Source organism: Choristoneura fumiferana, chromosome 12, assembly GCF_025370935.1.
Source record: "Choristoneura fumiferana chromosome 12, NRCan_CFum_1, whole genome shotgun sequence".
Lineage (NCBI taxonomy): Eukaryota > Metazoa > Arthropoda > Insecta > Lepidoptera > Tortricidae > Choristoneura > Choristoneura fumiferana.
Genome location: NC_133483.1, coordinates 3634877 through 3658884, shown reverse-complemented (window position 1 = coordinate 3658884; position 24008 = coordinate 3634877). Strand labels below are relative to the sequence as shown.

The window sequence follows — 24008 nt, the reverse complement described above, 5'->3', positions numbered from 1 at the left end:
ATGTCCGTTTCATTTTCATTTTTAATTTTTGAAACCAAGAATTACTTGAGACCCCCCCCCCCCCTTCACAAGAAAAGACTACACTATTTCATGCATAATTACATGCTTGCTTTCATGCTTGCTTGCATGCTTCCTCGCATGCTTGCTTGATTGCTTGCTTCTTTGGAATGTTTATGGTTCACGTGAGCGAAGCCGCGGGTAAAAGCTAGTTTTTCAATAAAAATCCGTAATTGGCTTGGGTTATTTATCTGTGGTACTTCTACTAATCCGGATTTTTATGAAAAGGACTTCAAACCTTATTTGTAACTGTATTTAATTCAAAATCGAAAAAAACCCGAGTGCACTTGTGATGGATATGTCACAAGGCACCCTAGAGGTATTGTCTTGGATACGTCACAAGGCATACGACCGCCACAATCAGGGGAGGCTTTCCGGCATATGATAGGTATTGTCTCGGATAAATGTCAGTAGACATACAAAAGGAAGGTGTTCTATTCTATGACATTTCAGCTAAACCGTGCGAGTATGGCACAAAAACATTCACTTAGTGAACATCGAGTGAACCGTCTGACATCACCTTTATCTAACCCTTTCCCCACCCGTCACTCACTGAACACAACCACGTCTTCAAATCAGCATCTACTTCATGTATTTGTCGGAGTGTTGCGTAAGGATGCGCGCAGAAGACTTGGCGTCGAGGAAGAGCGTGTGGACGGCGGTGATATGCGCCGGAGTGATGCGGGCAGCGCCGTCCGCGCGCGCTGTCAGCGCCGCCGGCGTTAAAAGCTGCACCGCGTATCTGGATTATAAATGCAAAAGTGTGTGTTTGTATGTTTGTCCGTCTTTCACGTCGAAACGGAGCGACGGATCGACGTGTTTTTTGGCATAGAGATAGTTTATGGGCCAGAGAGTGACATAGGCTAATTTTTATCCCGGAAAAATGCACAGTTCCCGAAGGTATAGCGCGGCGCGCGATAACCGAATTCCACGCGGGCGAAGCCGCGGGCAAAAGCTAGTAAACTTATATAAGCGCGAGAGAAACCACGTCCGTATTATAAAATACGCCCTCGTGTAAGCGTTTAAACGCTAATCTGAAACCGCCGACGTTTATGTTTTCAGCGAGCAAGCAGGAATGAGCGCGTTTGCTAAAACGACCGTATATGTGCAGAAAAACCGCTAATCCGACACACTATACACTCTGTAGCCTAGCCTCTAGTCCGTCGCTGCAAAGTAACATGTCATCTTTAACAATATACGGAGTCATATTGCAAAGCAATCATTTAGAACATCCCTAAAGGACCCGTAAAAATCCTAAAAAGTTTAATTACCTAAGTGTGCTGTTGGCGCCTACTTCGGAGAGCGCGGTGAGCGCGTCTTCGTCGATGGCGATGCCTTCAGTGGTAGCTCGCAACTTCAAAATCTGAAACCATTGCAATTACAAAATGACAACCAAACTCAGAAATTTCACATGTCGGTTTTACCAAGCTAGATCGATTGTTCATCCCCGAAAACCACTAAATACCAAATTTTATCGAAATCTTTAGAGCCTTTTCCAAGATCCCCAAAATATATAAATATACAAGAATTGCTCGTTTAAAGATATAAGATTATGTCAATCTACCTGCAAAAGTTCAGCTTTGTTGTACGGCAGTGTGCGGATAATCAGTAATCTATCCAAAAGATCCAGAGGTATTCCATGTGGCGAAACTATATCTTCAGTGCCTCTGAAAAGGAAAATAATAGGAACATAAATATTATTAGATTATTGATCGCTCTCCATCAGGTGACCCGTTTGCCCCCTCTTATATAAAAAAAAATCATAATAATGTACCTGCTTGGTGTGCCTTGCGGCATAGGGCTCTTCCAACACCGCAACTTTTAGTCAAAGGGAACTCAAGGTCTTTTTCAGTTACTTCTCACATCTCACATTACGACCTCTGCTCCTAAACCCGTCTCTTGTGTAATAGACAAGTCACCTGTTTACCTACTCCCTTTCATACTTACAACAGCAAATGCCCCGTCTGTCTCCATTTTAGTTGATAGATACGTGGTAGCACTTTATCTTTTAGTTTTAACCTTAGTATGCTCTTTACGCTCTATGCGTAGTATGCGCTTTGGCTTTAACCTTTTGCGAGGAATCTCTATAATTCTCTATAATTTTTACGTCAATGTGTCATATCAGATTTGGTACTTATGTTTTCTAACCACTGAGCTGAGCTGTTTACTCGTGAAATAATTCCTTGCTGCTGTAATCGATACTTTACAACATTGTTGAAACTAATGGAAGATAAATTCGATAAATACCTTATAAGGCAGCGCCCTCTGTTAGTAGCGAAAATAACAATAGGAGCAATCGCTGATTCCAATGCACGGTGGAGATAAGTAAACGTCTCGATGTCTAACATATGAACCTAAAACAAACAAACAAACTATTTAATCAAATATTTTCAATACTGTAATTTTTTGCTGATGATACAGTCACCGAACTGACCTTTGCGGCCAGTAAGTTAACTATCAATCAATCAATTAATTATTCATCTATTTGTAAAACATAGGTATTAAAAATAAAGGTGTTATAAGATTTACATGGATCGCTATGCTTTGCCGCAAGGAAACACAACTAAACTGTGCTCGAAGAATACATAACCGTTTAGGGAGAAAGGTTCTCTTGTGGGGACCATGAACTGGAAGGAAAGACGATGGCTGGCTTTGCACTAGGTGGACTGACTACACTGCGAGGGTTGCGGGCCACCAGGCAAGTGGCGAGTGGCCGTTCTAAGGAAGTTTTTGTTCAACGGCGGATGTCTTTCGGCTGAAGATGATAATAAATTAATTACCAAATTTAGCTACGCTAACTAAGTTTCAGTGGCATGTCGCCGCAACACCTCGATCCCCACTGGGTTGCCACAATATTTTATTTACTCGACGTCAGTGATAATGATAACCATAGCTCGGAAAGGAGCTGTTTTGGGAGTTTGCAGCATAACATGGACATACCCTGTAATTTAATGGTAGTTGCCTTATGATCTTTCTCTACCTATATAAGTGAAAATAGAAAAATGCAGTAAACTGACTGACAGTCAATTATTACAATTATACAGAAACTTTAAAAGCTTCGCACTGGTTTTGTAATGTATTGTCATTTTTAGTTTATTCATAATGACTAATTTTTGTTTTGTTTAATATTTATTTTCACGGTGTATCCATATAAAAATAGCTCACCTTTTTCGAGCTCTGGTGAACAAGTATAGCAAAGCTTAGTACGCTAACTGCCAGGCACTGCATCCGAAGACATATTTAACACATTTGCTGCCGCATTCGCTACGCGATACGACGTAGCGCGTAGCAGCGTTTTACCGCTTTGCAGCGAAAACTGCCTACGAACAGAGAACACGCCTAGCGTGTTCTTGGCACTGAATGTGTTTACTCGTTTCTCTTACCCTTCGAATAGCTTAGAAAATTAGCACTCCATGCCACGCCACTGCTACATTTGTAAGTGGCAGATGATATTAAAAACTTAGGACATACCTCATCAATGAAAAGCACTCCAGGGACCAATTCAGCTATGCCTTGGTCAATATATTTGTTGACTACTTTGTTGATCTCTTTTCTAAGTTTATCTGAAAATAACATAGAATATGATATTTATTATCTTCTGAAAAAATACAAAGTAAAATCCACTTAGGCCGTCACATACACTCGGAATTCCGTTTCAGAATTTCGATTTGAAATTCCGATTCTGGATTCTGTAAATACATCACACTCGTACGTTTATTTCAATTCGGAATAATTTCGAACACACAGGCCACCATACGGAATTCCGAATCGGAAAAACTTCGGACGGAAAAGTACTAGGTAGGTAGCCATAGGACCATAGATTTGTATGGATTTACTGCGTTCAAAATCCCGAAACGGAATTTCGAATCGAAATTCTGAAACGGAATTCCGAGTGTATGTGGCTGCCCTTAACAAAATAATCTATATGAATAAATTTAACCAATGGTGCTTTTCAAAAGTAATAATGAAATGTAACATACAGCATTAGTCCCGTTTGTTCGAACATACCGGTAATCTCGGTCTTCTTTGGTTTCATAAGCTGCCCCATCATGGACATGATGTCGTGGCCGCCCTGCGGCCGGGCGTTGGCGCAATCTAAGTCGTGCAGCGTCACGTCTTGGACTACTTCTTTCTTCTTGTGAACGTCGCCTTTCGGCAGGGGGACGTATTCTTCAGCCTGTGGATTTTAATTTCTTATGTTCAACTAGCCTTCACCCGCGGCTTCGCACACATAAAGGTCTCTACACCGTATCATGTCATGACCGTAGTAGGAATGTGTCAGAAACTGAATGTCAAGCGCATACATGACTAGACCCCGTTATCAGTAGTCATTGGTTGCTAACCTAAAGCGACCGGTTGCCAAAAACAAAAAAGTTGAAGTGCAATTTGGTAGCTTGACAGATTTAGGGATGGATAAAAACTATTTTAAAATACTAACTAAATGTCGATAATTTTTCTTTACCATAATGACAGTCTAAGACTTTTTGCTTTCAGTTCATTGATATAGACCTGCGCAAAGTAACGCCTGATTCAATAAATTGTTTGAAAAAAGCTAAGATATATTAGTATTTTTTTACAAAATAAACGCGATTATTTAAAGTCTTAGACTGAATTAAGGTAAAGAAAAAGTCTCATACTTTTTCCTGACACATTGCTTACAATAATGTTATGATACAGTGTGATGGGTAGAGACCTTTAACCATCAGATCTGGCTGTCAGAAATCCGGAATATTACCAAGTTGCCATTCCCAAAAGGGAAGGAAAGAATTCCCAAAACTTACATCATGAATTTCATTAACGATTGGGTATAAGACAATCACACAACATTTCATGTCTCACCACGGGAATATCGGGATAAAAAGTAGTCTATATGTTATTACAGATGCCCAGCTATCTGCATATCAACAGTTTACAGCCATGAAATTCTTAGCGTTAACATCAATATTTAAAAATTCTTGCAAAAATTAAGTTTTGTGTTACATCCTAGAAGCCTACCTCAAGATCAAACTCTGTTGCGAAAGTGTCACTCCTGCCCTGTCGCTTGACAGCACCAGAGTTGGCTTCAATGTAGATGACATCCCCTACTTCCACTTTCTCCTTCTGAAGAGCCTCATAGATGGTTGGGTCCAGCTTCAGTTGTTTTGTGCCCTTTGCAGTCTTGAGTCCAATGATCACATGGGAGACAGTTTTGCCATACCCTAGAGGACATAAAGAATAACGTAAGACCTTATATTGGAAATGTATTGTCACGCGTCCTGTAGACCAACTAGTCTAAGCTTATATGTAACAAAATTTTAATTTTTCAATGCAAGAACCTAATTTGTTACAGGACACTTGACAGGCTTAAGAAAACTAAATCGAAATAGTCAACTAGTGTGTGATGTGAACTAGGATGTGAAGTTTCCAATCCACACTAGGGCTTTATGGGAACTACAGCCCTAGCCCTCTCATTTTGAGAAGAGGCCTGTGCCGCCAGTGTGTGCAGGCAGTGGGACGTATATAGGCCGAGATAATGATGATTAGAATTCTGTATCTACAAAAGTGATTAACTCCTCAACCTGACCTGAAAAATTAAACCTGTATCAGTTTTTTTTTTATTTGGTTATTCTTACCGCCAGCAGGATTTTCTGTCTCAACCGGTGTGAACTCGGTGACTTCTCCTTCGTACACCTCCTTGGTCTCGCGGATCCGCAGACCAATTGCTCGACGGAAATTTTCCATTAGCACTTCAGTCTTTTTTATTTCCGTGCTGTATACTTCACTGCCTACCATCGGACAAAACGGCACCTGGAAAATGATAATTTTTGATTGATGCCAACAACTTTGTTGTTGATAAACTAGGTGTTTATAAATCAGGCTGGAATATTTTAGCATATTGTGGATATGTGTAACTGAAAATCTCTGTAAAGATTTTTCATTGGATTTTTTGATCCAAAATGAAGTCACGCTTTTCTCGCGGTATGATATATGAAACACCTAACTGCAAAAATAATCCTGGTTTATATAGTGATACAGTTGTAGTTTTTCAGGATAAAACTATTCAATTCCTAATAGAAGTGAGCTATATAGGTACCATCAGCCAAATAAGTGGTCTATCAATTTTTAAACAAGTTCCTATCAAATGAAATATGTTGCTAAAATGGAACTTTTAAGTACATCTATTGGCATTATTGTTTTGTGACATGCAAACGATTATCAACTTTAGGGTGGTAGACAACATATTTGGCTGATGGTACAACACACATTTATAAATGTATCATAAACATGTCTTGAATTAAATTTTGGTCCTTTTATCTTTCCATTGTAGTGTCTACACTTGTTTCTGTTGTCCTTTCAATTGTTCAAAGGTTAACTTGAAAAGATCCCTTTAAGGGATAAGTTTTCCTTTGTACATCTCACATAATTGTAATTTTCATATTATTATGTATAAAGAGTTACAATACAATACAATGCAAAAGACATCTCATTGTTTATTATTTAAATACTTTTAAAAGAGGCCATTACTAAAATAAGACATATCATACTGCTACATTCATCTTTTAACCATGTAAATTTTTATTGTCAAACAAGCACATACTTTATTGCCGAGTTCCTGTGCTATGGCCAAAGCGATGGCAGTTTTTCCGGTTCCAGGAGGACCGGCCAGCAGCAATGCCCGGCCGGCCATTTTCTTGCTCCTGATCATGTCCACCACCACTCCTGCTGCCTGTGAATCCATGTAAAGTAATAATCAGTAACAAGGATCTAATAAGTAGCAGTAGCATAAATCAATTTGTAAATTTAAGACTAAAAAATTCATAATTTCTGCTGCCAAGATTTTAATAAAATATAGCTTAGCGAGTATCTCTGAGTACTATTTTTATTGGTTTCGAATTTATTAAAAAAAGTTGATACATACATAAGTTTTTGTAATTTCCTTTTTATTATAAGTTTATTTTGCTGACTGCATTTTTAAACTACATAATATTATCTGGACCAAGTCTCAAGCCTATGAACTACAAAGGAGTTCCTATTGGTGGGTTCTCAAAAATCTGTCCTTTTTCTTTTTCCACATCATAAATGAAACTTACATGTAAAATCAGCTGTGTATTAATGAGTCAGGCAAAATTATTCAACTGTACTTGACTAAACCTATGAAAGTTATTCTTACAAAGTTCTTAAATCCCTTTTAAGAACTTAATGTTGTAGGAGTTTTACAGTCAGTAAGAGGCCAGTTTTTTTTTTGGTATGGTATTTGCTGTGAGGCTCTTTGTCAATGTGATGTCAAGTAGCATGGTTACTTTTGACTATCTTATTTGTAGTGCGATCAAAATAGGCCAGAGGAGTCAAGAGGCTAGTTATCAAGAACTCGTTTCATTCCAATAACAAAAACATTATTGACAAAACTCCATGGCAACCGAAAACTAACCTCAAAAATCGAGTTTGATCAATACTTTGCACATTTCATCGCCCAATTTAAATTTTAACCAGCACAACTAGTGCAATAAAAAAACTGCAACTGACGCTGGTTATTTTTAAATACCTCTCTTGCGTTTTCCTGGCCCACGAGACCGGCTGCCATCTGAATAGGGACGCCATTCTCGTCTAACCCCAAGCCTTTGATGTGGGTGTGGGCTGATATTCTTTGAGTTTTAGCGGTGCTCTTAACTTCCTCGATCTTCATTTTCAAGCTTCGTAGTTAATAACAACTATATTGCTAAATCCACAAGCGATACCGAGAAGCGTTCAGCTCGAAGACAAACGCTTTTTTTTTGACAAATGCAAAGCTTGGTATTGCCAGCGCGATATTAAGTTTTACGGCTAAAACAAAATCAATGTGAGATATTTACTTACTACTGTCATTGACTACAAATGGCAAACGGCAAAAGCCACCCCTTTTTTCTTTCACTCGTCCCTACTTTTGAAGATTAGTATTATACTAATTAGTATTTTACTAATTTAAAATACATCAAGGAGAAAAATTTACCATCCTAAATATCGTCCAAAATAGAATATTTTCATTGTAAAATTAATAAATTTTATATGGGCAGAAAGAACAAAATGACTACTATTTTTATAAGTATTCACATTCTCAGAAAAAAAAATCTATTCGTAAATATACTCCAATTGAAATCATTCATTTTAATCCTGCATATAATTTTTTTGTCTTGATTCAGACTAAATTAACTTATTGGGTTAAATTATCCTTATAATATATTAAAGGTATTAAATTAGGTAAGTATTCCTTTATGCATATGTTTTGTTTGCGTTTGTATAGATTTGGTATGATTAAAATGCAAGCAATATTTGACGTCTTCAACCTTATCAGCTGGGATTCACTAAAATTACACGTAACGACTAGCGACCCTGAGAAAAAATATTAAATAACTAGCGACCCGCCCCGGCTTCGCACTTTAATGAAAATTTGCACTTTAAAGTTGAATATTTCGCAAACAAATCACTGAATCGAAAAATCGTCTTAGCAAACCCCTAATGGTTTTAAAAAACCTATCCAACAATACTCCACACTATAGGGTTGGATGAAAAAAAAACACCCCACTTTACGTCTATGGGAGGTACCCTAAAAATTTATTTTTTATTGTATCATTTTGTCGGCATAGTTTACATATATATCCGTGCAAAATTACAGCTTTCTAGCATTGTTAGTCCCTGAGCAAAGCCGTGGACGGACGGACAGACAGACAGACAGACATGGCGAAACTACAAGGGTTCCGTTTTTGCCATTTTGGCTCCGGAACTCTAAAAACGGCCGAGTGCAAGTCGGACTCTCATCAGCAGCTTAATTAATGCCCACTGCTCGCTACCAATATGTTTGTACTGTGTGATAACTTCAGAGATGTAGTCTTGTGGCTAAACGAGTAGAAAAAGTTAAGAAGTTATTAGAAGAGAATAAATTGGCAACATTAGTCAATTCAAAACGTCAAATCCCACAAAAAAAAAATATCTTATTTTTTTTCAGCATTGGTAACGTAACGAGACCTTTAAGCCAAATATTCTAACTCATTCCTAATTATTGCAAGTTTGTTTGTTTGTACCACTTTTACGCATGAACTAATGAACTGATTAACTATGAAATTTTACATCTAATTTTACACAGTCAAAAGGTCACGATTGATTTATTATATTTTTGTATTTTAGCACGTTTTTATTAGTAGCTCAAGTAACCTTTCCATAAGCGATTTGACATTTTGATTTTTTTTGACAAAAGGCTAATCCAAATCCAAAAAGCGCTAATCGCTTTCGGTCGGAATTAATTTTTACACTTTTACGTTTTCTTCACATTTCAATAACGTTTTGTTAACTTTAAAAATGACACCTCTCTTTCTTCAGTAAATATTCAAATCTCTACATTATCTCCTTCATTAATTTTTCACGATGGACGGTATGTTTTAATCACTGATGAAATCTTAGTGATGTTTTGTCTTTTAATACAATAAAACGTGGTTTTCCTGTGTTTCCAGGCCCTTCTGCAAAGAAATCTAACTCTCTGGAAACCCTGGTAATTCAAAATATTACGAATGCGAATGATTTAAAAGCGAAATTGAACGACATTATTAAAGTAGGGAAAGACTACAAATATGATGTTTCAAACTGTCTCACGGCGTTATTGAACAACAGTGACCATGAAATTGTAACACTTGCGGTGCAAGCGATAGCCGAGTTAGCAAAATGCGAGGACAAACGAGAGACATTCGCCAAAAAAGAGGTAATAGAGGCAATCCTAAGCATTCTTCGCAAAGAAGTAACCCTGGATAGAACAGAGCTAGTTAAGCATTGCTGCAGGGCGCTTGGCAACTTGTGTTGTGACTGCGACACGTCAAGAAAGCTGCTTCATGACCAAGAAGGTGTAATTCTACTCACAAATCTATTAAAAACAAGTTTGGATGACAACACAGCAGCTTTGAATGAAATAAAAATATTTACGACTAAAACTATTTTGAATTATGGTATTGGTGGGCAACAGTTCTCTGAGTCTCTAGTAGAGAGTGGAGTGATTGAGCTGATCCGAAGGATCTTGGTTACAGAGCTTGACAGCGATGACATGAATGATGACTTTGTGTCGACAGCTTTATTGGTTCTGAGTGTCATCAGTGACAACACACCAGAGGTTCTGTTTGAGCCTGAGGTCAACAGAGCAGTTCTGAATGTTTTACAAGAGACCACCAACATTGAGATTTCGGAACTATGCCTTGAGCATTTGCATGCGCAGGCTGAACATGGTAAGCTTAGTTACCTATTATTATTATAAGCCTTTAATCGGACAGCATGTAACATTACAAGAATGTATAAATGTATTTCATCACTTCTTTCCTTCTCTTTTATTCATAGACTTCTTGTTTGCTTATTTTTTGCATGTCCGTTTGTGAGGTGGCAAAGGCCTCCTCGTCCAATCTTCTCCATTCTCGTCTTTCTATAGCCGCTCTATTCCATGATATTCCTGCGACCTGTCTGATATCGTCATCCCACCTTCCTTGTGGTCTTCCCCTTTTTGTTTTCCCATTTCTTGTTACCTATACTTTTAAGAAATAATTTTGTTCTTTGAGCGAAATTTAGCACACACACAACATATTTATCAATAAATTAAATGTGCCAGCAATTTTTCTTAGGTTGATGCCTGTGTAAATATACAGTAGTTAAGTTACCTACCTATTCAATATGCCAATAAAAGAAAATATTTTCTTTATGTTTTTTTAAAAGATTTTGATGAAAATTGCACTTATGGACTATCCATAGTCGACTTAAAGAGTAATACTATTAAATGTACCTAAAATACAGAGTGCTTAAAAAAATATACCATTGCTTACTTTAAGCATGGATTTAGAACTATGCTTACTTTTGCTTACAGTCGCCATCACATATTGCGGAGCGGCCTAGGTGATTAAAAATATTGATACATGAACTCTAATACCTTAATAATAGGGTCCATGTTCCAATATTTTTGACAACCTTGGCCACTCAGTAATATCTGATGGTTCCCATTGTACAGAATGGGGAAGAGGAGTCAAAACTAATAAAATAAAATATGTGGGAACTAAAAAAAATCTGTTAAAGAAAAAAAAGCCTGTTTTTTAAATTAAGTATTTCAGTCTAACTATTTTAGCAAGACATATTTGGCCAATATCGACAGACACATTAATTACTGAGGAGACTGTTCGGTTTATGAAATTTTGATCTTGGGCGAGGAAGACAGGAGACCTAAAACAAATAACTTCTGTTATAGACGACACACAGACAATATTTTTTTCCATTGTTAATTAACACTGTTATAAAAATGTTCCCAGAGTCAGTTAAGAGCCTGCTAGCTAAGCTCGAGGGTGTGGAGCTGATGTGCTGCCGGCTGGAGCAGCTGGTGCGGCGGCAGGCGGCGCGCGCGCTGCGGGCCGACGACGCAGACGTGGAAGCCCTCATCAAGCAGGCCTGCGATCTGATCATCATCGTGCTGACGGGCGGTGAGGACGTGCATTGCATAATAATTATTTTAACTACTTACACCAATTTTTTTTTATCTAGTATTTTACACTAAATGTGACTATGAAAGCCTCATTACGTCTCTGGATGCAAAGGCCTGTCTAATGAACCTGTAAATCAGCATTGCTTCTTCTGAAAGCGGGCGACTTAAAATTACATTTACACCTCCATTGAACAAGCCCATACCATCCAAATACCTCTCTCGTCTCGTCTCTGTCCTTATTCTGATCACATTCCAAAAGAAAATGAATTAAGGTCTTCAGTCTTATTACAACCTATACACAAAGGTGATTGTACAACTCTCATCAAATTCAAAAAACAGTTTAGTAGAATGTGACCGGACCGCACACGAAAAGCCCACACAAGAATATCCCTGGGGAGGCTGGAATTATCAAACCAGGGTATTTTGAACTCTATGGTGCCGTACCAAATGGTCTTAGGCATGGACTCAATATTGAACATTTCCTGAAACTTTGCAAAACACTTCTCCCTGGCTAATTGCATTAGCTCAGCACCATAAGGTTTATCCAAGAGACACATACCATCCGTTACTACATCAATTTATGAAATCAGCATGGGCTCTAGCTCTTGATCAAGGTAAGAGGATCTACATCGCTTCTGCGACTCAAAAGGCGCTATCTGAATTTTATTTTGCATTAGAATCTGGATGCACTGTAATTGTGCTTCAGGTTCAAGTCATGCAGTGGCTCCTGGGGAGAAACTCTGTACTCAGCATGGATAATAAATTACTAGTGCATAAGACCATCTTAAAGCCGTTATGGACTTACGGCATACAACTCTGGGGCTCTGCTGCCACCTTTAAAGCATCTCAAATGCACCATGGTTCATCAAAATCTCGGAGGTTCACGAGCAACTGAAAATGAACACAGTGAAGGATAAAATAACCTCAGTTGCTAACCGCTACAAACAAAGAGTAGAAAGGCATCCAAATCGTCTTGCTACCAGTTTAGCCAAGCCAGCTCATAAAAAGCGTTTTAAAAGATCTGCTATATCTAGCAAACGGCACAGACAGCTGAAGCGTTGATGTTAAAAGAGAAGAGACTCCCGATGGGGATCCTCCGCGACAAGCCAACCTCACTTCAACCCATCTGCTTATAGTCTAGGGACTGATTGCAAGATTAAGAATTATAAAAAAAAAACAGGTTCAAGTCTAGTTTCTTACGGCGTATTTTTGTCTTATTATCTTATGGTGTTAGGTCTCTGAAGCAAAGGGGTTATGGGTTCGAGCCTGGAGTGTGCCTCTGAGTTTTTCGGTATTTATGGTGTGGCTCAGGAGTATTTAATTCAATCGCCTTTTCCCGTGTCCTTCGAAAATCTAAGGATAATGTTTACGAAACAAATTAATTGTAAAGGAGCGGCCACACCGCTGCTTAAAAAACGGTGGCGGTACGGAATCGCAGTGACGCATCGTATGCGCACCTCTTTTTTGCATGCTTTCACACTCAGCTGCTTAAAATACGCTAACGGGGCGGAATCGCAGTGCCGTGCCGTAAACGTCAGGACTTTACCGCATGCTCTGTTCTCTACCAAAAGTCGTGACGTTAACGGACGTGACTGCGATTCCGCACCGTCTGTGTATTTTAAGCAGCGGTGTGGAGGGCATGCGATAAAAACGGTGCGCATACGATGCGTCACTGCGATTCCGTACCGTCACCGTTTTTTAAGCAGCGGTGTGGCCGCTCCTTAATTCTGCGACCACACGCCAGACACGGCAGTGGTGATTGGGTTTTTTAGGTGACGGACGTTATTATTATTCGATTTTCGTAACACACCGGAAACGGCGGGTGAGCCCCGCCAATGAGGAGATGATGGAAAACTCCTGCTTTTTCTATTCTGTTTTTTAATTTAAAGAGATTTCCAAGTTTGATAGTGAACAATTTGTTGTCAGATGATGCGATGCACAACCTGTACGATAACGGCAATGGCGCGGTGTACCAGACGACAGTGCGTTGGCTGGAGTCGCCCAACCCGCACCTCCTGAGCACGGGCGTGCTGGCCGTCGGCAACTTCGCGAGGCAAGACGATTACTGCACTCGAATGATGGAGGCGAAAATCTTCGACAAACTCCTCGGTAAGTGTTAATAGCAAAGTCAAAAGTCAAAGTCAAAATATTTTTATTCAATTTAGGCTATAACAAACACTGATGAATGTCAAAAAAATCTACCACCGGTTGGGAAAAACCTCTGTTGAGAAGAATCCGGCAAGAAACTCAACGAGGTCACAGAATAAGTAATAGTACAAGTACAGAAGGTTCTCTCTTTTGATGTTGACGAAAGCCGCCATTTTATATGCCTACGTAATTTTTATTAGCAAAATCACCGCGCACCATCAAGCAACATTGAACTCTAGTGCGGTGCGCGAAGGTCGTTATTATAAAGCACCAACGTTTTGGTTTAGGATAGGGTTGTAAGCCAATAAAAAAATAATACTCACATATAACTTAAGAGTAAATTCGGACAAATACTTAGTTTTCTAGCATTTTTAAATTGACGCGCCTACGATCTCTGACGGTCACAAAATGCATAATTGTACAAGGTCGCGTGCCGAATGCGTCGTCGGCTGCCTCAAAGGTTTTGTACGCCCGCAGTGGGCATTGGTAAATCGCGAATTAGGTACCTATCTGATCTTTTGTCGCACTCGCACTTAATATGGTTTCGAACAGAATTGGGTTAGTTAGTGTAATGTTATGTACAGAATATGAATATATAAATAAAATAAATATGTAATGACCCGGATAACTCACGTCTTAAACCCCAAACCTGTCAAGCTAAACTCGATTTAAGACGTGAGTTATCCGGGTCATTATATTTAATATGAGTGAATCTCACGGTAGTTTCATGTTCAAAATAAATATGAATGCAATATTTTTTGCACTCATCGTGAACCAGTTTCACGAAAATCACACAGCTACACGTAGCGTTACGCGACGCGACTAGTTCGAGCGAGAGACTGCGAGCGTGCATGCCGGGTGGTGCTCATAACCCTAGTGAGTTAACCCACGCCGGCGTGGGGTGTTTTGATACTTACGGAATCTTACCTATATCGCGGAGTGCGCCGCGCCTGACGAGGTATATTTTTTAAAGCCTCCAACATAGCCAGGGCCGAATTAACCATGTTGGGGCTCCTAGGCAATGCAAATTCTCAGGGCCCCTTTTCAGTCATTGGAAAATCATCAACTCTTCAACTTCAACTTTTTTGTTTTTGCCAAGGGAAACAAAAGCGTCTAAAGTTTAATTTTTTCTTTTTCAATCAGTAAGGTCAGGAAAATCATCAATTCTTTTCAAGTTCAATCAAATGAACTGACAGCATGTGTCGAAAGGATAAATATTTTACGATTGAATTTTCATTTTATAAAACATTTTAAATTTCTTCAGTACGCGCGTGTAGTGCAGTAGTGCCTATTCTGCCTTATGGTTAATCCGGCCCTGAACATAGCTCGAAGAATGTTTAAGTTCAAGGGCGTCGTCTAGTGGAGACATTGAAAAAAGGTAGCCTTTATTTTTTGGCACGTTGAAGGAAGTTTACATTTGCTTCAAAAGCTCTCGACTGTACATACTTTTCCCACGCTCTTCGACGCCCTTTTCCCTTGTAGAACATAACCGTTGTGTGTGGCAGAAAAGTTCTTGTGTGGCGATCATGATTAGGAATAGGAAGATCTAGCGTCGGCAGGCTTCCCATTGAAAATACAAACTGAAATATAGATGCACAGAAAAACCAGAAAAATAAGACCAGCACTGGGAATCGAAACCAAAAAAAAATGGAATTGAAATAAAAAATACAAAAAGATTCCAAAAAACACAATCTTAATTTAGGCTTCCCATTATTGTCGACGACATCGCTGAAAGTTGCGGGCAACCTGTGAATACAGATTTCAGTGTTGTTCATTGTGGCGTTCAAAGATGCATTTGAATAACAGTGAACGTCTCCGCATCAGCGGAGCCGCAGCTTCTGTCTCGTAATCAACGGCCCAACTCTACAAACAACTCAAGCGTCATAACCCCAATACCCAACCGGCTCGACCGCGAATTAAAGCCCTCATCAGCTCTCATCAGAACCTGTCCTTGTAACCCGCCAGACATATTCGAGCACCACCACAAGCTAGCCCTCCAACTGAAGAAAGAGTCCGGTGACATCTCAACCTCGACCAAAATCCAGCACGCGGCGTTATCAGCTCTCCGTAACCTGATCGTGCCGGTGGCAAACAAGCAAGCGGCGGCGCGCAGCGGCCGCGCCGCGCCCGCACTTCTCGCGGCGTTGCCAGCTGTCGAGGATCACCAGGTGGCGTATAAACTGCTGGCTGCTCTGAGGATGCTGGTCGATGGACAGGGTAAGTGTACAAAACAGAAATTCCGAGATTTTCGGCTGTTATAATGAGTGCGAGAAAGGGGAAGTGGACTGTAGGAAAATATGTGAAAAGTGCAGTACTACAGTTTTTGGGGTTTTGCAGGGTACTGTAATTGAAAAGGGAAAATCCACCTGTAAAGGATCACTCGTGTGTCTGTTTTTGACACTACTGGACCGATGTGAGTTGAAATTTGGGACACATAAATAAGTCAGTGACTAAATGTAAAAAGTGCAACTTAAATAAATGAATTTTAAACAGGGGTTACTAAGAAGTAAATTAATAAAAAAATACAATCGAATTGATAATCTCCTCCTTTTTTTTTAGTCGGTTAAAAACTTAATCATGCCAAAACTATTATTTGTGGATGAGTAATTGATGGATGACCTCTTAGTAGCCGATCACGTCAAAACGGTAGTTTAAAAGCACGTTTGGTGTACAGAATGCGTGGCGCGAGTGCTAGCGGCGGACGCGGCGGCGCTGGCGGCCGTGGCGCGCTGGGGCGCCGCCGGGCACGCGGGCGCCGCGGGGGAGGCGCCGCGCCTGCTCGCCTGGAGCGTCAAGCAGCTGGCGAGGGAGCCCGCGCTGTGGCGACACTATCTGCAGGTGTGTGTGTGTGCGGCCGTGGCGCCCTGGGGCGCCGCCGGGCACGCGGGCGCCGCGGGGGAGGCGCCGCGCCTGCTCGCCTGGAGCGTCAAGCAGCTGGCGAGGGAGCCCGCGCTGTGGCGACACTATCTGCAGGTGTGTGTGTGTGCGGCCGTGGCGCCCTGGGGCGCCGCCGGGCACGCGGGCGCCGCGGGGGAGGCGCCGCGCCTGCTCGCCTGGAGCGTCAAGCAGCTGGCGAGGGAGCCCGCGCTGTGGCGACACTATCTGCAGGTGTGTGTGTGTGTGTGTGTGTGTGTGTGTGCTGCCGCGGGGAGCAAGCGCTGTGGGTGCTCTATCTGCAACAAGTATGCATTCAAATATAGTTGGCCGGTAACGAATCGATAAAACAATTACTGAGCGTACAGTCAGCAGCAGAAGTAGATGAGCAGTTATTGTGCTCAGAATGATCTAAACACCCTTATTACCTTGGCCGTAGAGTCGTGTGTTTCATTTTGAGCATCGTAACCGCTCATCCACTTCTGCTGCTGACTGTACTTTACTGCACTGATACCGTACCGTCAAGTCAGAATGTAGCCTTACAATATTTTCTATTTTACAGGTCGACGGCTGCGTATCGAGCCTCGTGAACATGCTAGTGGCATCCCACTCCGTCATGCAGAACGAAGCTATCCTCGCTCTCACTCTGCTCGCCATACACTCGCTCAAAGACAAACCGGCCGGCCCAGATTTCGACTACGAAAAAAAATTAATCGCCCACCTCTTGAAGTCAGAAATCGGTAAGCACGTATCAGTTCTTGTTGAGACCAACTGCGCGAAAATGCCTATAGAAGTCGTCGAAAACCTACTGGCTTTCCTTGACGTAACGTCCAAAGTGAACCAGCTGGCGTTGGATTATAAAGATTCTAAAGTGCAGGACTCACTACGGAAACTAATGGAAACAAGGAGCGATCTCAATGATGATTTGAAAAGCTGCGTTTTAGCTGTTATCGAAGTTGTATCTGATAAGACGGAGTAAAGCTCAGTTTAGACATGTAAAAAAACAATTTTGCAATTATATTGCGGCACTCGATTGACCACTAGAAACTCGTTGGCCTTACGGTCTCGCAATGTAATTCAACTTGCACGATTTTTCTTGCAGATCTAAACCGGGCTTAAGACGATCTTGTGATTGTGATTTAGCTATGAACGTCATTTTTTAAAGGTATTATGAGTTTCGGAAGGTGATTCTATTTCTGTGTGTGGCGAAGAGCAAATAACCTGAAAAATAAATGACTGGTTATTTGAGAATATGGGCCTATATCACCATTCTCTGTTAAATTCCTGTTATTGCACGTGATGCCGTCTCTGTTTAATCAAACGTGCTAAACAGAAACAGCATTATCGGTATCTGTCACAGGGGTAAGCCTGATAATGAAATGTCTCTAAACATTGTTAAATTATTTTGATCGTGAATCTGACACGGTTTTTGTCGCTTTTTGTGACTTCAAAATTAATGACATGCTTTCTTTTCTTTTCTCTGTATGTTTTGTCTCTGTCTAACATTGAAATCCCTAAGGTACCAAAGCAGACCTTACGTTTATTAATAACATGTCTACAAATACTACGAGTATTTATTAAGTATACAAACTATGCGTCATTGTATACACTAAAATCTAGTCATATTATAGATTTTTTATTATATTAAGTAATTTTCGATTCATAAGAACACAAACACATAATACGCACTTAACTAAACCCCTTGTTCATAAAAAATATAAATTAATTTGGCTAAAATTCGTTGCCTTTCAAAATTAAATGTAGTGAAAATGATACCGACAAATTAATCTTAAGGCACTTGTCTTACTGCCGGCGAGGAAACGATTAGCTAGCATATGAACTATTTTCTTGCTCAATAAACGAACAATAAATATAGACCTCGTGTCAGTAAAAGAAACACACATAGTCTGTTGTGTTGTGATGCTCGCTTGGCAATCAGAACTCAAGCCGAGAGAACAAACAGCCGTCATTTTAATCTACAGTGCGAGTGATCGCCCGTCGCGCTCCTCTCAAAGTCAAAAACAAAATATATTTATTCAATTTAGGCTATAACAAGCACTTATGAATGTCAAAAAAAAAATACCACCTCTCGCTTATAAATAGCCCAGCGATAAAACTATAGGAACTACGCACTCGCTTCTCGCTACTCACCAACTCTTTTATAGTTTCTAGCTCTATTCGCTTCTCGATTATCGTCGGCGGTGGGACGAGTGCCTTACGTTTATAGATAAAGGGGGTAGGTAAGGTATTTAGTATTTTAACGAATTCAATACACCTAGCCGATATACCATCGAATAATCATTACACGATTCACGCTTAACTATTATATCATTCCTTTTTAAGTCGAGCTCTAAATCACAATTAACTTCGATTTATAATTATAAGGGTACCTAATGTGTAAAAGAAAGTAAAAATTATTTTATGTAAGTCTAGATCATTCCAGTTTTAAACTATTCACTAACACTGATATAATCTTAATTCCCTAGAACTACACTTACACTTCCTTATTATAATACATAGCAATATATCCTTGAGTTAAATTACCACAAAATATTGAACACGTTTTTTTTTTCTTATGTCAATCAAACAAAAAATGACAAAGATGAAACGCGTCAAAGTTCAGGAGTGGCCCGTGATGTCACGCCGTGCCAAAAAGTATCGCCCGTCACGTCAGGTCACGTTAATCTAACTTAACCCGTCACGCGTCCTAGAGACTACATTAGTCCCTAACTTTTTTTGTGCGAGAAATGTCCTAGAGACTACCAGTAGTCTCCCAGTAATCTCTAGGACATTTCCCGCAAAAAAAGTTAATGACTAATGTAGTCTCTAGGACGCGTGAGCGTGACGGGTTAAGGACTAATTATAATTTTTATTACACTACCTTATTTATTATTATACAGGCTGTAAGAAACCTAAGGGCCCTGGAGGGCAACTACCTTAAATCCTTTAGTTAGATAATTGTACTGAAAGGAAACATTCCTTTATTTTTAAAATGAAACAAAACTGCATTCAAAGATCTTCTAAATTTCGCCTGTATCACCCGGGAATCGAACCAACTAAAAATTTAAAAAAAAACACGCTATTTTACTATACGAATCGATAGGATTATTTTTCAGGATAAAAAAAATCTAATTAACATTTGACCCTACCCTCATCTGTTGTTCGAGACCTTTAAACGAGCAATTCTTGTATAATAATATATAATAAGAATCTCGGAAACGGCTCCAACGATTTTGATGAAATTTGGTATGTAGGGGTTTTTAGGGATGAAAAATCGATCTTGCTTGGTCTTATCTCTGGGAAAACGCTAGTTACCGAGTTTAAGCCCGAGCGGAGCTCGGTCGCTCAGGTACTAAAATATTTACTAACACTACCTAGTACTTCACGTGTAACAAGTAAATGATACGTTATAATTTTCTCCTCTCTAACATTCAAAGACATCATACGTAATTATAAAGTGCAAGCTTGTTAATTTTATTTATCTCTAAAAACCTTATTGAAGACTTCGATAAGAAAATCCTTAAGTGCTTTGTAATGTAAATATTATCATTCATGGTATCTCGTACAACAAATGAGTGTAAGGCCAAATGTTTATTAGACAAATTTTATCCTGCACAATAATCCTATCGATTTGTATAGTAAAATAACGAGTTTTTTTAAAAATTTTAGTTGGTTCTATTCCCGAGTGAGACAAGCGAAGTTTAGAAGATCTTGAATGCAGTTTTATTTCATTTTAAAAATAAAGGAATGTTTCCTTTCAGTACAATTACCTAATTAAAGGATTTAAGGTAGTTGCCCTCCAGGGCCCATAGATTTTTTCCACCCTGTATGTTACATCTTGACATTTATATTGTAACTCACTGATAAAGTCCTTATTACTAAGAACGTAAAGTCGTGAATAAATATGATAATGTTTTTTTTATTAATTGGTCGAGCTTGTACAGTTAACAGCAATATAGACGAAATACTCAAAGTACAATATTATTAAATAATGCATTGTATTTAAATAGTTATTAGTGTACTTGTAAAGTATTGCCGCTTAATATTAATAATTATTTCAATTATTATTACATTATAGAGTTTAGTAGTCTTAATTAAAAATTATCCTAATAAGAAAGGGAAAGAATCGCGCTTCTTTTCAATTACAACCAAGTAACTTATATATCCAAATCCAAACAAATAAATAAAGTTACTCTGTCTGTCCATCTGTCTGTTACCTTTACACGTCTAAACCGCTGAACCGATTTAGATGAAATTTGGTATAGAGATAGTTAGTCCCGGGGAACGACATAGAATAGTTTTTATCAAATTGCATAGTTCCAGCGGGATAGCGATAAAATAATTCAACGCGGATGGAGTCGGGGGCAACAGCTAGTATCCTACAATGCATACATGGTGTAAGAATAGCTGAGAGTCGCGGTTTTTTCTAAATTTCTGGTATACAAGATGTATATGAATATATGCGAATTAAGAAGCCCCGCACCGAGCATATTTTCGTTATACAATATTCGTGAACAACTTGTATACGAATAGTTCTAAGTATTATAGTAAACATTGAAATTGGTGATGGGTCTGGGACAGAGTTTTCTTCTAAATTTTGCCCTCTGCTGAGCCCATAGACGAATTATCAAACAGATTCCATACCTACGCCGGCGGTAACACATACTGCAATAAAATAAATTATTCTTGTTCTGAGAGGAGGCCTGTGCCCAGCAGTGGGACGTATATAGGCTGGGATGATGATGATGATGATGATGATTTAGTAATTTTATCTCATAACACAATAAAGCCATTTTAGTTGAATTGATATTATATATTTACAACAGAGGGACCGCTTGCCGCGCCACCTAATTTTTTTTTTCTCAGAAAACATTAGCAAAAATGGGCTCCAAATGTCGCTACATGTATTAAAATCTCTAAAAACTCTTTATTGTACGTAGAAAACATGAAACTGTTCCATACGTGTCGCCAGTTTGTAAGTTTGCGGGGTGCGGTTAATGTACGTCCCCGTATTTGTCGACCCGGAATGAACAAGAATAATGCACGATCTGACAATTAAAACCCTTATGATTATCACTGAATTACTATCAGCATTATCAGTCGGAAGCCGTCTATTATTGAACAACATTGAAACGCCACAATGAACGACAACTCGCCACGTGCATCCACCGTTTGCCCGCAACTCTGGCGATGTCATCAGTCCTCCTAGTGGGAGGCCTCTTCGCCTTCCACTTCGTGGTTTCCACTCGAGAACTTTCCACCCAACGGTTATCTGCTCTTCGAGCGATGTGGCCTGCCCAATTCCACTTCAACTTGCGTATTCTTTGAACTGTGTCGGGTTTGAATTATCAGATCGTCCATTATTTTAAGAAAAGAAAGAAAGAGAGAAAGTAAATACATTTATTCACAACACAAGACACAATAATATTATTAGGTACAAATAAACAACACAAAGGTATGTGTCATTGCGGTTGTGAAGCATTCATTCATTTTCATTAACTCCGGGTAAAACACTAAACGCACCCTACGTTTACTATAACAATCCCGATAGTGCACTTATACTTTGAAACGAAGCTTCGATATACACTAGTTATTAACTCTTAGATCGTCATTGTAACCCCCATACAATACAGGTTGCATTACCAACAGAGAGGTACGAGGATGCGTTGCGACGAATGAACCAATAGAATCGCTTCATTCAAGATTTGTTTTTGGAATCTTTTTGCACACTATACGTAACAAGTTAGTTGTGTGTATTGTGACATTAGTGACATCAAGTGGTACCTAAACTTATCTAGGAGCAAGGTGTTCAAAATTATCTAATGAACCAATGCAAAAATCCAATTTTGTTTACAGTACGAATTTCTGATAATTTTGTGCACCTGTAACTGCTCGGTTATGGTTTGTGAAACTCAATCTTAATATACCTAATTAAATTAAAATAATTCAAACTTATTTTTTAGGATCTTTGTATAGTTATTAGCATCATTATGCCACAACATTCACTGTTAAATTATATACATTACTAAGGTTGAAATAAACTTAATTTGTACTCACCTCACTTGTAAACTCAAGAAATTTATGGGTTATTTTTTAGGGTTTGATATCATGATTCATGAGTGAACATACTCGTAATAGAATAATCCCAAAAAGAATCTTGAACAAGTTTATTACAAAACTATGTTTGAAAATATTGGAATAGTAAAAAAAATTGTTTCACATATAGAATTTAATTATAAATAAGGTGAGCTTCACATAGTTTGATAGTTGAAAGTTTTTATTCTTGTTATAATGCACTTTTATTGTAGTTAAACGGACCAACATCCCTAGTATAGGTACTGTAATGCGAGATTTCAATAAATCGAACGATTACTTCATTAAAATACCAAAATAAATGGTTTAACAATCCCAAAATGTATATTATATCGCTTCAGAACAATCTGCAGATCTTGGTAATGTGTTTAAACATAAATGCATTGTTATAGAATAGTTCCCGCTGAAATAAAACCATTCTAAAGCTACTTTTGTTGTTTCATTATTACTTAAATTTTAACTTTAACCTCGTGAGTTTAACCCTTTATAAGGCACCATTTATTGGAGCATACAAAGAATATTTTTAAAGCTAGTCGTATTTTCAATAATTACAATGGAAATTGTGACGTATTATGAAAGCAATAAGGTTCAGTTTCCAAACCAATGCAAGTGGTCGCTAAATCGCCTCTGCCTTTTAAGGGTTAAGAGTCAGTTAGGTTCTGTGCCCTTAGTGTAATTTTTCGGTTACAAAATACGTCTCGATCGCGTTCGCGTTAAAATCTCAATTTATATGGAAACACGAAGAGCGCCTCTAGCGGAACGATTGCTTGAGTTTCAAATGAATAACCGCTGCACGTTTTTCCTTACCAAGTTTAATAATATGCGAGGAATGTGTTTTTCATTAACCAATAGAAACGCTTCTTTTACCTCGCCTCGCTCCGCACAGCTGTTTCCACAAGGGATGTGCTGTGCGAGGCTAGGCTAATTAAGGGTTTCTATTAGTTAATGAAAAACACATTATTGGTGGAAACGCAGCTTAAGGATTGATTGGATGCGCTGGCTATGGCTATTACTGACTACATTTTCTGGAAAAAAATATGATAAGTTTAAAAAAAAAATCTATGGACCTTGTCAAATTTAAGATTGATTTTTGGAGTCTTTTTGTGTTATTTAAACCACCAGCGCTGGTCTTATTTTTCTGGTCTTTCTGTGCATCCATATTTGTTTGTATTTTCAATACTAGTCAAATTTACCGTGGGACAAAATTCAATTTAAAACGATAATCAGGATGGACAATTTTCTTTGTTGATGTATTAATGGTTTTTTTTCTGCTCAGATGTACAACTTCGAATTGTCAATTTTCCATTTGTACTCAATCACAGTAAATCGTCTTTGACGGCACTGATCTCACTGAATATTGATCTTTTATTCATTGTGATAAAAT

The 24008-nt window shown here is 38.9% G+C and overlaps 2 protein-coding genes across 2 annotated transcripts; one reads left to right on the top strand and one right to left on the bottom strand.

The window, feature by feature from the left end:
- Positions 1-197: 197 nt before the first annotated feature.
- On the bottom strand, positions 198-7835 carry pont (RuvB-like helicase pontin). The gene is made up of 10 exons (XM_074094972.1): positions 7580-7835; positions 6635-6763; positions 5670-5844; positions 5053-5255; positions 4066-4234; positions 3529-3620; positions 2305-2411; positions 1622-1724; positions 1329-1420; positions 198-799 (listed from the first exon to the last, which is right to left on the bottom strand). The coding sequence occupies exons 1-10, from the start codon at positions 7718-7720 to the stop codon at positions 640-642; spliced, it is 1371 nt and encodes a 456-aa protein (XP_073951073.1). The 5' UTR covers positions 7721-7835; the 3' UTR covers positions 198-639.
- A 1435-nt stretch (positions 7836-9270) lies between these two features.
- On the top strand, positions 9271-23246 carry vimar (visceral mesodermal armadillo-repeats). Its single transcript, XM_074094984.1, has 7 exons — positions 9271-9439; positions 9519-10277; positions 11340-11507; positions 13436-13618; positions 15623-15874; positions 16332-16765; positions 17094-23246. The coding sequence occupies exons 1-7, from the start codon at positions 9433-9435 to the stop codon at positions 17508-17510; spliced, it is 2220 nt and encodes a 739-aa protein (XP_073951085.1). The 5' UTR covers positions 9271-9432; the 3' UTR covers positions 17511-23246.
- The last annotated feature ends 762 nt before the right edge of the window (positions 23247-24008 follow it).